This window comes from Arvicanthis niloticus, chromosome 7 (assembly GCF_011762505.2).
Source record: "Arvicanthis niloticus isolate mArvNil1 chromosome 7, mArvNil1.pat.X, whole genome shotgun sequence".
Lineage (NCBI taxonomy): Eukaryota > Metazoa > Chordata > Mammalia > Rodentia > Muridae > Arvicanthis > Arvicanthis niloticus.
The window spans coordinates 78,012,984-78,027,856 of record NC_047664.1 but is presented as its reverse complement, the minus strand read 5'-3'; the positions used below and the strand labels follow the sequence as shown (position 1 = coordinate 78,027,856).

General features: G+C 41.5%; 1 protein-coding gene across 1 annotated transcript in view; it reads right to left on the bottom strand.

Moving 5' to 3' along the window:
* Nucleotides 1–14,796, bottom strand: part of Polr2b (RNA polymerase II subunit B) — a 35,176-nt gene extending 20,380 nt beyond the window's left edge. The window contains exons 1-7 of the mRNA XM_034509425.2: nucleotides 14,656–14,796; nucleotides 12,108–12,180; nucleotides 9,760–9,910; nucleotides 5,950–6,062; nucleotides 5,617–5,836; nucleotides 4,935–5,093; nucleotides 1,647–1,811 (exon numbers count right to left, since the gene is read on the bottom strand). Of these exons, the coding sequence (XP_034365316.1) occupies nucleotides 1,647–1,811; nucleotides 4,935–5,093; nucleotides 5,617–5,836; nucleotides 5,950–6,062; nucleotides 9,760–9,910; nucleotides 12,108–12,180; nucleotides 14,656–14,674 (900 nt within the window). The 5' untranslated portion in view covers nucleotides 14,675–14,796. The remainder of the gene's footprint in view (nucleotides 1–1,646; nucleotides 1,812–4,934; nucleotides 5,094–5,616; nucleotides 5,837–5,949; nucleotides 6,063–9,759; nucleotides 9,911–12,107; nucleotides 12,181–14,655) is intronic.
* Between the last annotated feature and the right edge of the window lie 77 nt (nucleotides 14,797–14,873).

The window sequence follows — 14,873 nt, the reverse complement described above, 5'->3', positions numbered from 1 at the left end:
ACCCCCAAACCCCCAAACCCCAGAAAACTTTTTCCTGACGTCTATTCCAATTTTAAAATTCTCAATTTCCAATTATACACAATAGTGAACATAAGAAACCAGGGTATCAGTAAGAAGCTTGACATCTCTAATGAGTGTTGCCTCTCATCCATCCATAGTTCTAAATGTCCAAATTCTAATCATGGTACCGAAGGTCAGAACAAGGCCACATAAACCAGTCAAGGCCAGGCATACTGATTGGCACATGCCTGCAATCCCAGCACTCGAGAGACAGTCAAAAGACTGCCAGCCTATATACATAGGAGATCTAGGTCAACCAGGGCTAAAAAGTGAGACCCTGCCTCAATCAAATAACAATAAAAATCTCACAGATGTAAGGTGAGTCAAGTAATATTTTTAAGGAAAACTTGATACCATTGTTATTACAAAATTATTTGGTTAAGGTTAATAATTTGGTTGGGTTTTGAAAAGGCATAACAACTAAAATGTACTTTCAAAAGATTAAAAATTATGTACTCTCATAGAATCAATGTTAAATTTATAGGCCTGTAAAAATTAGTCTATACTTCATAAGAACTAAAAGAAAAAAACAGTAATTTTCAGAAACCAATGTACTTAAAGTGAGTCAGGTCTTTTACTTCGTGGGGACCAGTTTGGTGGCAGGCACCTTTACTCACTAAGCCATTCTGCTGGCCCGAGAGTCATTATTATCGGTGTCTATGACGTGCTTGTGTGCCACAGCCTGCTGTGGAGTTGGCTGTCTCCATCCATCTTTATGTGTGCTCTGGGCACTAAACCGAGGTGGTCAGGCCTGTGTAGTAAGAGCTTCTATCCACTGAGCTATCCTGATAGCCTGATTTTTTTTTACTTCTTGATTTTAATAATTATACCATGATCCTATCAATGAACATTCTGTTTCCTAGGAAATAAACACTTCCCTAAAGAAGGATAACATCTACAACTATTTCCAAATGGGCCAGAAAAAAATAAGACAGAAAAAATGTAATAACCTTCGCTGAAACTGAGTAACGACTACAAGAAAATCCTACTATTATTCTTACAATTTCCCTGAAAGTTAAAAATTACTTCAAATAAAAAGTTTAAAACAAAAAAGACCAACTCAAGTGCTCTTTCTCCATGTTCCTGGACTGTGCAGACGGCCACACTCACTGCACAGACTCACTGCACACTCACTGTGCAGACGGCCACACTCACTGGACTGTGCAGACGGTCTCCTCACTGCTGCTTACTTGGTGTACAGGTTACACACCTCAGAAGAAGAATGTCTATCTATTGTCCTATAGCTTCTTTCAAAAACCACTCAAACCGGCTTATTAAACCCTTGTATTTGAATTTGAGACAGGATCTCACTGTGTAGCCCAGCAGGCTGCTGACAACTGAGTGCCAGCTGCTCACACTTTTCATGTCTGTTGTTACAGAGACTGGGAGAGTCAGGGAGACTGGGGTGAGCTACACTTCCCTACACAGTAGTGCCACGAGGCAGGTGACAGGTAAACTGCTCTGAAGAGCATCTGTGCTGCTCTAAGGCTAGCATCCATCGGCATCTCTGTGCTCCTCTAAGGCTAGCATCTGTCGGCATCTCTAAGCGTCTAATAACAGGGAGCATGCATTTGCTTTCCCATTACCATTTCCATCATCTCTGGATCCTCAAAGTCATAAATGATGTGTTCCAAAATATCTCTATCAGACACAAAGCCTAAAGCTCTGAACACAATGATGATGGGAACTTCTTGCTTGATATATGGCAACGTCGCCACGATGCGCTGGCCAATAGCACTCTTCTTTGCACCCTAAAAAAGCCAAAGAGCGGTATCAGAACATGAGTATGCAAGAGCTCGGAGAAACACAAAGTGCCAGACGGCCAACTTAGTGCACAGGTTACACACCTCGGAGGAAGAACGTCTATCTACTGTCCCACAGCTTCTTTTAAAAACCACTCAAACCGGCTTATTAAATTCTGTTTTTTTTAATTTGAAACAGGATCTCACTATGTAGCCCAGCAGGCCTAGAATCACAATGACCTGCGTGCCTTTGTCTATGCAGAGCTAACATTAAGGATGTGTATCAACACGCCCAGCAGGTCTACTGCTTTTATCAATAACCTCATCACTTAAACCTAAATGCTTGCCAAGATTCTCCAAGAATTACCAAATGCAGTTTGAAAATAACTTTTGGTTGCCAAAGAATACAAAAAAAGACTGTTACCTTGCCATCCCTGTCCACAGTAAGAGGGGAATAAAAAGTAGATTGCAAGGGGGCTGGGATTCTATGCGGGGGGGGGGGGGGGGGGGGGGGGGAACACCAGGATGGGGAGCAAAGTTTGGAGTGATACATACATACATACATACATACACACACACACACACACACACACACACACACACACACACACACACACACAGTAGATTGCAAGGAGCAGCTGGAAGAAATGTTCAGTGGTTAAAAGCACTTGCTGCTCCTACAAAGGACCCAGGTTCAGTTCCCAGTACCCCAATACGCTCATAACCATCTTTAACTTCAGTTCAATGGGAAACAATGCACTCTTCTGATGTCTGTGAATTCTAGGAATGCACATGATGCATATACACAACACAAAACAGTTATAGATATAAAATAAAAATAAACCTTAAGAAGAAACAGATTACAGGGTGTTGGTTGTTGTACAAATGTCTCTAATCCTTGCACCCAGAGGCAAAGAAAGACAGACCTCTATGTGTTCCTGGACTACCAGGGCTACAGAAAGATCCTTTCTCAAAATAGGTTAGGATAAAAAGAAAAGGCAAGACAAATATGGGAAAGCCAAGCCTGGAATGAAAAGTAAATATGAAATTAGAGCTCATCTATTTGGCAGTTTCTAATTTAACATGCAAGCATCTCTTTTCTCATTCTCCCTCTTGAACTGCATAGACATACAACTCCAAAAGAAATTACTAGCTCATGCCAGCAGTCATGGTTTCTCAGTTTTAGCCATATCGCTCTGCTTCAACTTTGTATACCTCCTTGGCCTTGTAACTTCAGTCATGGTTTCACTGTGCCTCACCACACCTCAGAACACCTTCCACTGAAAGCTCATTCCATCTCCTGAGTTTAGCCAGGAACAGTGCTTAGATATTACACTCAAATCTTCACCTTCATCTCTCCAACTGCTACCTGGGTGTTTCTGCTTTTGGTCACCTAACATTCCAGTCAGTCAATTGTACCATCATCAAGATGGATCAGGTGGTACCACAGGAGCCTGGACCAGAGTTCAGTAATCAGAATGCAGAAAAGGATCAAAGAAGAAAACCGGCTCCACAGAGCTGTCCTCTGGCCTCCACATACGTACTGTGACACTCGTCCCCTGACACATCATCATGCACATATACAGAATAAATAGTTTTAAAGTGATTTTAGTGGCTGGAAAGATGACTCCGCAGGTAAGAGAACTGACTGTTCTACCAGAGGACCCAGGAAGACCCAGGTTCAATTCCCAGCACCCACATGGTAGATCTCATCCATCTTGAACTCCAGTTCCAGAAGATCCAATGCCCTCTTCTGGCCTCCCTGGTCACCTGGTAATCATGTAGTACAGACATACATGCAGGCAGAGCACCCATATACTTAATAAAATAAATTTTAAAAACTGTAACTTGTATTTCAACAGCCTGAGGGAAGGCCTCAGTCAGTAGGTACTGGCTCTAGTGAGCGTGGGTGGGGCCTGAGCTCCATCTCCAGAACCACATAAAAAGCTGCATGGGATAAGAGCACTTCTGCTCTTCCAGAGAAATCAGGTTTGAGTCCACATGGCATCTCACAACCATCTGTAACTCCAGTCTTGGGGAATCTAAGACCCTCTTGTGGCCTCTGTGAGCCTGTATCTGCACATGTTGTACAGACATGCATGCAGCCAAAATACAAATTAAAAAAAAAAGAAGTCAATAAATAAGCTATGTTGTGGCTTGAACTCTCCATGGTAAGGTAGCAGAAGACAGGCCAGGCAATACTTGCGAGTGCCTTTCATCCCAGAATTCAGAGGGAAGAGACAGACAAATCTCAAGTTTGAGGCCAACCAGACCAGTACAGAGCAAGTTCCAGAACAACCAACCAGGGCTACACAGAGAACCCCTGTGTTGAAATAGCACCCTCCCCAACCCACCCCACAAAAAATAGTCTGATGTGGCTAAAGACATGATCAGGGTTTAAGAATATGTACTATTCTTGTGGACAAGTGACTTCAATCCCCAGCACCGACACTAGGCAGCTCATAACTGCCTGTAACTACAACGCCAAGAAGATTCTGTGCCTCTAGCCTCTGTGAGCAACTGCACCCAGATGCACAAACCCACATATAGACACGCACACATACACATGATTAAGATAAATATAACTTGGGTACATGCCTTTTAATCCTGCCACTCAGGAGCCAGAGGCAGGCTTCTTTAAGTTCAAGGGTAGCCTGGTCTATAGACTAAGTTCCAGAAGAACTGAGCTACCTAGTGAGACCTTGTCTCAAAAAAAAAAAAAAAAAAAAAAAAAAAAAAAAAAAAACCTTAAATAGTCTAGTAGACTATAAAACAAGGGCGGGCAGTGGTGGCACATCTTTGATCCCACACTTAGGAGGCAAAAGAAGGCAGATCTCTGAGTTTGGGGCTAGCCTGGTCTACAGAGTGAGTTCCAAGATATCCAGGGCTACAGAGAAACCCTGACTGGAAAAAAGACAAAAAAAAAAAAAAAGAAAGAAAGAAAGAAAAGAAAAGAAAAACCATGCCTTAATAAAAATTATAAACAAGAAATGAGACAGAGCTGGGTCTGTAGCTCAGTGACAGAATACTGTGTAGGGCTGTAGGTTCAAATCCAGTACAAAAATATTTAAATAAATAAAGCAAAGCACAAAGGAAAAGGCCCAAATGTCACATGCCCCGGCCTTACCATACCTGTCCTCCTCTGGCCAGCATGCTAACCCATATAGTGCTGGTGGGCCGGGAAGAGTTCTCCAGGCACGAGCGGCATTCCCCTGTATAGGCGTACTTGGAATCCTTTTTGGCAAACACGTAGACTGTATTTGTTGCCATTTTCTCTTGGGCTATCAGAACCTATAGAAACAGTAAGAAAATTACAGCCGAGAAACCAAAAAGGTCATTGAAATAGCAAGAAGTAAAACCTGCATTGTTATTTAATCTGGTCACATAGGCTCATGCTTCACAGAAATATACAAGCCTCAACAACTGGCAAACTTCTCGTGCACATTATACACAACTTCACAAAGTTTTAATTTACAAAAGTTTAGGTATCACACCTTAAATAACTCAACTGTCACTTTCAGGTTCTCTGTACGAATGCATATCTTCCTTTTTGTAAGGGTTCATTTTAGTATGTTGGGGTGGGGGAGGGTAGCCATGGAGGCCAGAAGAGGAAATCAAACACCCTGGAAGTGCAGTTGCAGGTGGCTGTGCCACTCCATGTGGCGGTGCTGGGAACTGAATTCTAACCCTCTACAGGCATAGCATGTGCTCTTATGCCATGAACCATCTCCAGCCCAGAGAACACACCTTTTCATTTTACTTTAATAATTTAAATGTTAACTATCATTTTAGTGTGTTTTAAATGCCACTATACCTTTTCTGATCCATTGATAATAAAATAGCCACCAGGATCCAAAGGACACTCATTCAGCTCACACAGGTCACGATCTGTCAGGCCATTCAGCAGGCAGTACGTGGAACGCAGCATAATTGGAATTTTCCCTATGAAAGTTTTTTGGTGCTGAGTCTGCAACTGCTCTTCACCTTCTTTGATGACTGTCTTTGTTATGTCAACGTAAAGTGGAGCAGAGTACCTTCAAATAAAACTGGCCATGAGTTATTTGCTAAAATAACTACTTACGTTATACTTTGTTTATTTTACTCAATATCAGGTGCTAACAAAGAAAAGGAAAAAGGTCTGTCTTACGTGAGATTTCTTAACCTGGCTTCATTCGGCATCATTGGTGAAGGGGCCCCATCTCTTTCCCAGTGAGTAGGTTTGGAGAGATAAATTTGTTCAAACTTCAGTAAGTATCTTGGCTGGAATTTAAAAAAAGCATAAGTTTTGAAAGCCAGGCTGTTACTGTACAATTGCAATCCCAGCACTTAGAAGGCCAAGGTGGGAGAATCATGAGTTTGAAGCCAGACTGGGCAATACAGTAAAATCCTGTCCCAAAATACACATTAAAGTTGTAATGACTCAATGTTAATTGACATTAGCATTTTGTAGAAGCAACTCTACAACCTAACAAAAACTAACCAATTTTACTAACATGAGGATGCTCCAAAGTTAAAATCCACATTACAGTAATGTGGTTAGTCCTGCATTATACTTAAATACTATATTAATATTTTATATTATATACTTGTTATATATCAATATAATTATATATAAGTATAAATAATGTTTATATTAATAATTAATTTTATTTTTTTTGGCCAGGCACAGTGATGCACACCTTAAATCCCAGCATTCAGGTTGTAGGGTCAGGTAGATTTTTGTGTGTTTGAAGTCAGCCTGGTCTACAAAGCAAATTCCAGGACAACCAGGACCATATAAGGAAACTGTCTCAAAAATAAATGAAATGATTTTGATTATTTCTGTTTCTAGGTAATGTATATATTATCTTTGGCAGTAAATGACACATGTAGGTACCTAAAAAAGGCAAGAGAGAGTGTGAGACCCTCCCTCCCAGGAGTACTAGGAACCAAATTTACAACTTTCATCTCTTCACTCCAGAGATGTTCTCTTATATCTGACTGCCTTCTTAAAGGCAATAACAAGAAGGCCTTTTCCACTGGGAATGAGAGAGTTGAGAAAGACTCTCACTTAGCTCAAGATGGCCTCACTGTGTGCATCTTAACTGCATATCCAAGGCAGGCTTTCTACTGGAGCCTCATGCCTTTGCTTCCCACATGCCAAGATTCCAGGCATGCAGCACCATGTCTGGCTCAAACAGACGCTATCTACCACATATGTCATCTACTCTAAATTTATTTCAAAAATCAAAACTGCATTCCCCATCCCGAGACCCCCAGCCCTCCTCACCAGGCATTTTACTTATGTTTTACATCCGGAGAAAAGGAATTCAAGAATGTTTGTTTTCCTGTGTATTCATCCTGCTTCTTCAGGGACCCTGATGCCAGCTGAGGTTGTCAATACAATGACACCTAGCTGATAAGATGGGAGCAAGTTTTTCTGCCACTTTTATAAAACTTAGTGCTGCTCAAATCTGGGGCTAACCACTCCACATTTATTTTTCCTGCCTGTGTGGTGCACAATAATTTTTCCAGTTCTAAAATCATCAGTGATTTCAAATTCACCAATGTAACTACACTTCATTATGACAGATAGAAACTGCACTATGGCCTGGCAGTGGTGGCACACGCCTTTAGTCCCAGCACAGGAAAGGCAGAAGCAAGTGATCTCTGAGTCCAAGGCCAGCCTGGTCTACAGAGTGAGTTCCAGGACAGCCAGGACTACACAGAAAAACTCTGCCAAAAGAGAACAGGAAATGAAAGGGAAAGGAACAGAACAACACAGATCATGTATGACTCTAGCACACGGCCTGACAAGGGCCTAGCATTTGCTCTTGAAAACGTCAGCCAGGACATTTACGTGCACCAGGTATTAGAAATCAAGATGGTCCTTATTAATGATCTTACACTTTCATGTACACTCCCATCGGTGAGGATGGAAAGTACAAAGTATCCAAAGAGGGCAGGGAGCGAGGAGGAGAAGATAAATTCAAACCTAACTCTTCAATTATATCTATTTAAAAACCCAAATCTTTCTATAAAAAAGACTTCCAATCTGACTGACCATTGCTCAGCTTGATAAAGGGGAAAAAGCATTTCAGTGAAACTTTTATGTGAGGCCTGAGGATTTAGCTCGGTGATAGAACACTTGCCTGGCCGATGTGAAGTCCCATCTATGATTCCCATTACCACAAAAACCAAACAAGCCTTTTCACATTAACCTGCTGCCTGATAAAGCAATCCGTGAGAAGAACTATTCTGACAGAAAGATACAGGATTTCTATGATCAAATCTTAGCGATAACTAAGCAGATCACTTATGAAGGAAAGCGACTCCCAAGCCAGAGTGACGAGGGAAGACAGTGGAGCTGTCAGTGAACCAAGGGACGGTGGCCCTCCACCCTCATTCCCACCATCACTTTAGACATTATCTTCCGTCTAGGCTACTCCAAGACTCTCAATTGTCTCTAGACCCTTTCTATTTCAAGTAGAACCATTTACAGCGACCTTTCTAAATGAATATGTTAGGCATATTCTTTGGCAATCCCTCAACAATTTCTCCAGAGCCTCTGACAAGCTGGCTCCATCTTATCCGAAGCTCCTCACAACCAGATACATCACGTTTCATATGCCGTTCACTGTGGGCACCACCCACTTCTCAAGCTAAGTACATCAACTACTTTCTTTTTCAAAGACCTAAACCACCTCTTCTAAGGAAAGTCGCTCCTGCCTTCACTGCCAGCTCAACTTCCCCATCGTCCCCAGTCAGCCAAGTTTTAGAAACAGCTTATTCCTGCAGTGTTTGATGCTCTAAACTGACTTTTAACTCTTTACTTATGCAAAGATCATGAAGAGAAAATAACTTGGGAGACTTAAAAAGGCACATTACGGTCCTTGTCCAGTACAATCTCTGAAAAGCCAATTTACTTTTGCTTTTAAAGCAAAATTCTGTGCAGCAGCTTCAACTAGAATGACAGTAATAGACCAGCCCTCAAGATACAACTTAGAAAAAAGGGACTTGACTGACTAGAGATAATAACCTTTCTTTCTCTAGCTCTTCTGAGGCTGTCCCTACCACATGCTGTTTTGCAGTTTCCCTGTCTTTCAGAGACCCAAGATGCTACTGCAGCTGCCTCTCTACTTCTCTGCAACTGGGAACAGTCAGTCACTATTTTGGACTTCTGTGAAACACTTAGGAAAAAAAACTGTAAAATTATACCCTTGCTATAAGTGATTTAAAAACTGCATGTGTATGAATTATAAATCAGTAAAAAAAAGTTAAACGAGCTATTATGCCTAATTTCCATTTTTGATCTCACATTTTAATGATGTATTCCATGCAATGCAATAAATAAAAACCAAGAGTCTGGGCATGGAGGCACATTCCACAAGAAGGCCCAGTCAAAAGGATCGTGACTTCAAGGCCAACTTTAGTAACAGAGAGACACTTTGTCCTAAATAAATAAATAAGAAACTGTCCTTCAAACAGCCTTTTTCTCATGATTCTTAGACTGCAGGAGAAAACAGTAGGATCATCTAAAGCAATATAACTGTTTCCAGTCCATGTCTCAGGTACTCATACAGAATTCTCTCTTCCCAACTAAGTATTTACTGAGAGCACTGGGGACATGCCTATAAAGCCACTAAAGAAGACTGAGTCAGGAGGATATAGAATTTAAGGCTAGCCTGGGCAACTTACCAAAGCCTTGCCTCAAAATAAAAACTAAAGAAGAATGAGACAGAGCTTAGGGGTTTACCTAGTGTGCATAGGCCCTACAGTCCATTCTAAAACCAAAAAGTACATACTGAGTAAAGATTAAGGCTTTACATCATTTGAAAGAATGCACATCTTCATTAAGGAAGATAAACCCAGAGCTAAGTGGAGGTGTGTAGGTACTCTGCGAAAGCTCCTGAGTGAGAGAAGGCCTGAGGTTCAGAGGCTCTACTTCCCCTGTGCAGCAGGGAAATAACCTTCTTACCGGCTCTTCCACTTCTCCACTAGCGTGCTGAGCTTCAGCCTGCAGGTCAATCGGCGGTGCATCTTCCACAATTCTCTGAACAGACATCTGAATGAACTCATCAAAAGAATCCAGCTGTTGTCTGACCAAGCCTTTTTCATCAAAATAAGAACTAGGAAAATATTAAGGTCATAATCAGTTGCAACTCAATTTGTTTTCTAGTGTATTTCTTCATTTTCATTTAATCCAGCAGTTCTCAACCTGTGGGTTGTCGCCCTTTTGGCAAACCTCTATCTCCAAAAATGTTTACATTACAACTCATAAAAGTAGCAAATTTTCAGTTCTAAATGGCAACAAAAAGAATTTTATGGTTGGGAAGGTCATTATAACATGAGGAACTGTATTAAGATTGAGAACCACTAACTTAATCCAATTCAACAAAGACTCCTGAAATGCCAACCAATGCATGTCAATCATTACATAAGGCCAGGAGTATCTTCTTTGTAGACATGTTTGGGAGGGAGAAAGGTGGATAATTAAAGTACAACATAACAACTATTAAGGTAGCTTTGATCTGTAAACAAACTTGAAGCATTTCTCTCTGCCATGTCACTATATACAATGTGACCATCGGTGTGGTGATCCCGATATAATAGGGTAGGACTTTATCACTTATTTTTGAGTGTTCTTCCTGTGTTTTACTTCAGCTCAATTCAACACTTGGAAAAGGGTTGGAATCTGGACTGAAATACAACTTTGATGTGATTTTACTCACTTACAATCATTTAAATACAGAATTAGATTATTAACATCACCAATAATAATAATATAATAAGTGGACCTCCTACTTCAGTGTGTTATGCTTCTGCCAAAGGACTCATGTAAACATAATACAAGAAAAGCCAGACAAGCCGGGCGGTGGTGGCGCACGCCTTTAATCCCAGCACTCGGGAGGCAGAGGCAGGCGGATTTCTGAGTTCGAGACTAGCCTGGTCCACAGAGTGAGTTCCAGGACAGCCAGGACTACACAGAGAAACCCTGTCTCGAAAAACCAAAAAAAAAAAAAAAAAAAAAAAAAAGCCAGACAAACCAAAAACCCACAAGTATTATACAAAATAACTGACCAGACTTATCTTAAATAAAGAAAAGGCATGCTGAGAAACTGTTTCAGACTGAAGGAAGCAGTAAGTCATAAAAGAAAATGTATGAGGCTGAAGAAATGGTTCAGCAGTTCAAAGCCCATACTCCTAGTGCTAGAGACATAACTTTACATAGCCTGGTAAAAAGCAGGCAGTTGGCTCTTCAAAAGGAGCCAAGTTCAATTCCCAGCACCCACGTGGTGGCTCACAATTATCTGCAACTCTAGGTCCAGGGAATCTGATGCCCTCTTCTGATCTCCATGGGCACCTACCTGCACATTAGGCACACATGAACTCACACAGTTATATAAACACAAAAAAATAAAATTAAAAAAAAAATTAAAAACAGAGAACAAAATGTACAACACTCAAAGACCTGAGACAGGAGGACTAGCAAGCTCCAGTTCAAGCCTGGTCTCAAAAAACTAATTGACAAAAATAAATTCCAGTAGATAGCCCTAGGTCCAGGATAAGAGGGGGGTGGAATATCTATCTATCTATCTATCCATCTATGAGTGACATAACTAGCAAAATATGGGTAGATTCTGTAGGTTAAATAAGATTATAAGATTATTATATCAGTATTAATTCCTATATTATGGTTACGTTAAAGTACCTGCTACTTACTCTCCAATGTTTCTAGGGGGAAATGCACAAAGAGAGGAAGAAAAAAAAAAAAGAAAAGAAAATGTAAGCCAGGTGTGGTGGCTCATGCCTGTAATCTCAGCATTCGGGAAGCACAGGCAGGCAGATCTCTATGAGTTTGAGGGCAGGGTTTATAAAAACAGTTCTAGAACAGCCAGGGATACAGAGAAAAACCCTGTCTCAAAAAACAAAACAAAACAAAAAATACAAACAAAACAGTATAAAGTCAATATTTAAGGGCTTCAGTGAAGTACATAAATAAATTTTTTAGCTTTTCTCTAAGGTGAAAATTTTTTAAATAAATAAATATAGCCAGACATGGTGAGGTGTCCCTACAATCCCAGCACTCAGAAGGCTGAAGCAGGAGTGCTGCAGGTTCAAACCAGCCCAGTCTGCAACAAGTTCCATAGCATCCAGAGCTGTATCAGTACTGTCTGCATAAAATAAAGCCCTGTAAGTAACTAATACATGCTACACACATTAGCAAGCCCAGAGAAGGCCAAGGTCTATCCAGAAGGAACAGAACAACCGGACCTCATACCTTCTAGTATCTACTAAAGCCTGTTATGTTTGGTCTATAGTTACCTGATTACGATCCAGCATGCTTCCTGCCACAAATCTGGAGTGATTTCATCATCATCCTCATCATATTGCATATCTGCAAAAACAAAACACTATGCTCACTGGCCCTGAGATGCCACAAGTTCACAGATTACCTCTATGAAGTAAACAGTACTCTGCTAAATAAGAGGCAAACACTTCACCCCACTTTCCTAGAATTTCAGACAATGTCATATGCCTATGTCATATTAATATTCTTCCTATATAGAGCTTTACAGCAAAATTTTGGTTAAGTTGTTTTGAGAATTTGTAATTTCTATCTGCTTGAGAAAATTCATGTTCTAAGAGCTAAGCAGGAACAAGATCCTCTGACCAGTAAGGCCTCAGAGACGAGAGAAAGAAAACTGTTTAAATAACTTAGCAACACCCTGGGGTGGTCTATGACTGCAACATTTCATACATTATTATATGCACATTTCACATGTATATAATATACATGTGTGTTCATGAATACATTTTTTTTTTCTTTTTTGAGACACAATCTCACTATGTAGCCTAGCTGGCTGGAAATCACTGTATACAAGGAATGACCTTAAACTTACAGAGATCCTCCTGCCTCTGCCTCCCAAGCCATGACTAAAGACATGTGCCATCAGGACTGGCCTAAACAGACTATATTTTCCAAAGATTGGCATAACTGGATTTCCCAACCCTCATCGTCTTCTATGTGATCGTGACCCTTCTACTATCAAGGTAAGGAGTCAGCCAGGAATGCTGGTGCACACCTGTAGTTCCAGCACTCAGGAGGCAAAAAGCAGAAGGAACACCATAAACTACAGACCAGTCTGAGTGACATCATGAGACCGTGTCTCAAAAAGAAACAAAGATAAAGGGTCTACATATCCTCTCCTTGAGAAAATTACATCATTTTGAAAATTACATAATTTTCAACTCTCCAGTAAAGCCTGCTGCTAGAATGAGGTCACATGGTTTTGGGACACAGGTCAGAAACAGCATTGAAAGTCTGCTTGTTTGCTCTGAAGGTCAGAACTGTCGATAAGAAACTTCTAATACTTTCCCCCCAACACTCACTGATAACCCCAAACTGGAGAGCACTTACAGCTGTTCCAGTCAGAAATCCCAGGCAGGTCCTCCAGGCCCCTCGTGGCAACACCCAGCAGCTGACTAGACTTTTGTAAGACTTATTTTATGCATATGCTCCTTATGCCTATATGCACGCGTGTGCCCTAGATATGTACCTACTGAATCCCCTAGATTTATGTAGGTACGGCCCATTCTGAGAACCAAACCCAGGTCCTCTATAAAAGCAACAAGTGCTCTTAACTGCTGAGCCATCTCTCCAGCCCCTTTGATTTAGAGACTCTGAAACAGAGTCAACTCATGCCCACCACGGCCTGCACCACTTCCCAAATAGTATGAACTTTTCCCCTCGGTGCCTGAGACTGACTGCAGGCCATTGCCCACGCTAGGCAAAACTGGCACCAAGTTACATCTCCAGTCCAGTATGAAAGCTTTATTTGAGCATCATGTTCCTGTTAAATAAAAATCTCTGAAGAGTGAAATATGCTCTACAGAAATACATACTCTGAGGACCATGAACCTGAGTTCAAACTCCAGGACCTATATGGTACACTCCATGTGTACAACCACCCACATACACACAAAACAAATATCATAATGGTTTTAAAGCTTCTAAAGTTCCTTCAAGTAAGAATAATTTTAAAAGGAACGATTAACGATTCTAATAGATTTTAATGAGGTATGAATGGGTCTGAGAGACGTTGAAGCAATTTTAAAATGCATAGGGAATGCATAGGACAGCCACAAAGTTGGGAACTGGAATAAACCGATTTCTGATCAGAGAAGGGGGAGCTTTAAAACCACACAAAGTGAAAATAAAATGGGTAGGACTCAGAAGTGTCCATATGAAAAGTGAAAAGCCATTTTGTCCTTGTGAAAATGGAATACCTACCATCCTAGAACTGTCATCTCGTGGGAAGAGACCGCTTAAGGTCAGATTTTAAGCCAAATTACTTAAACTGAAGACAGTGTGAAAGAATGTCAACCCAGAACTCATTCTTTGTCTCTAATAAGTCCAGGGTTTAACAATGTCTAACACAAGGATGTGGCCAAAATTTAAGCTACCCGGGCCTAGAAATATGGCTCAGAAGTAGATTATGTGCAGATAGGCCCTGGGTTCAAAAAAAAAAAAAAAAAGCTATTCAGTAAGTCGACTGAAATGATAAATGAAATCAATCAATGTCAAAACAACCAAATATTAATAAGCTAGGGTATGTCAATTCTGGAAGGTGGTTACAGATTTAACGGGAGGCCGTGGAGAGAGCAGTCAAGCAGACCCGGAACGTGAACCCTAGGGTTCCCTGAGCCTGCACTGATAGCAAAGCCGACTTCGTTCCGGGGCCAAAGTGTGGGAACCGGGCTGCCGGGCGCGAGCCACGGACGGGATGCGGTGGCTGGCGCAGATCCCTGCAGGTCCCCCGCCGTCCCGCCTAAGCGGCTAGCGCGAGGCGTGTCTTACGTGGTCACCTACCCTCGTCGGCGTCATACATCTTGGCCAAAGGTTTCTGGAGCTCTTAACTCGAAATCACAAAGCTAGAGACGGGAAGCGCAGCGGCAAACTCCAGAGTGCCAGACGAAGCAATTTCCGTCTCCGGCGTTCCCAGAATCCTCCGCGTCTAAACGAGGGGGGCGGGATGTGAAGTTTGCGCCTGCGCAAACGACAGGCAAAGGTCTGGCGGAGCTTGGACT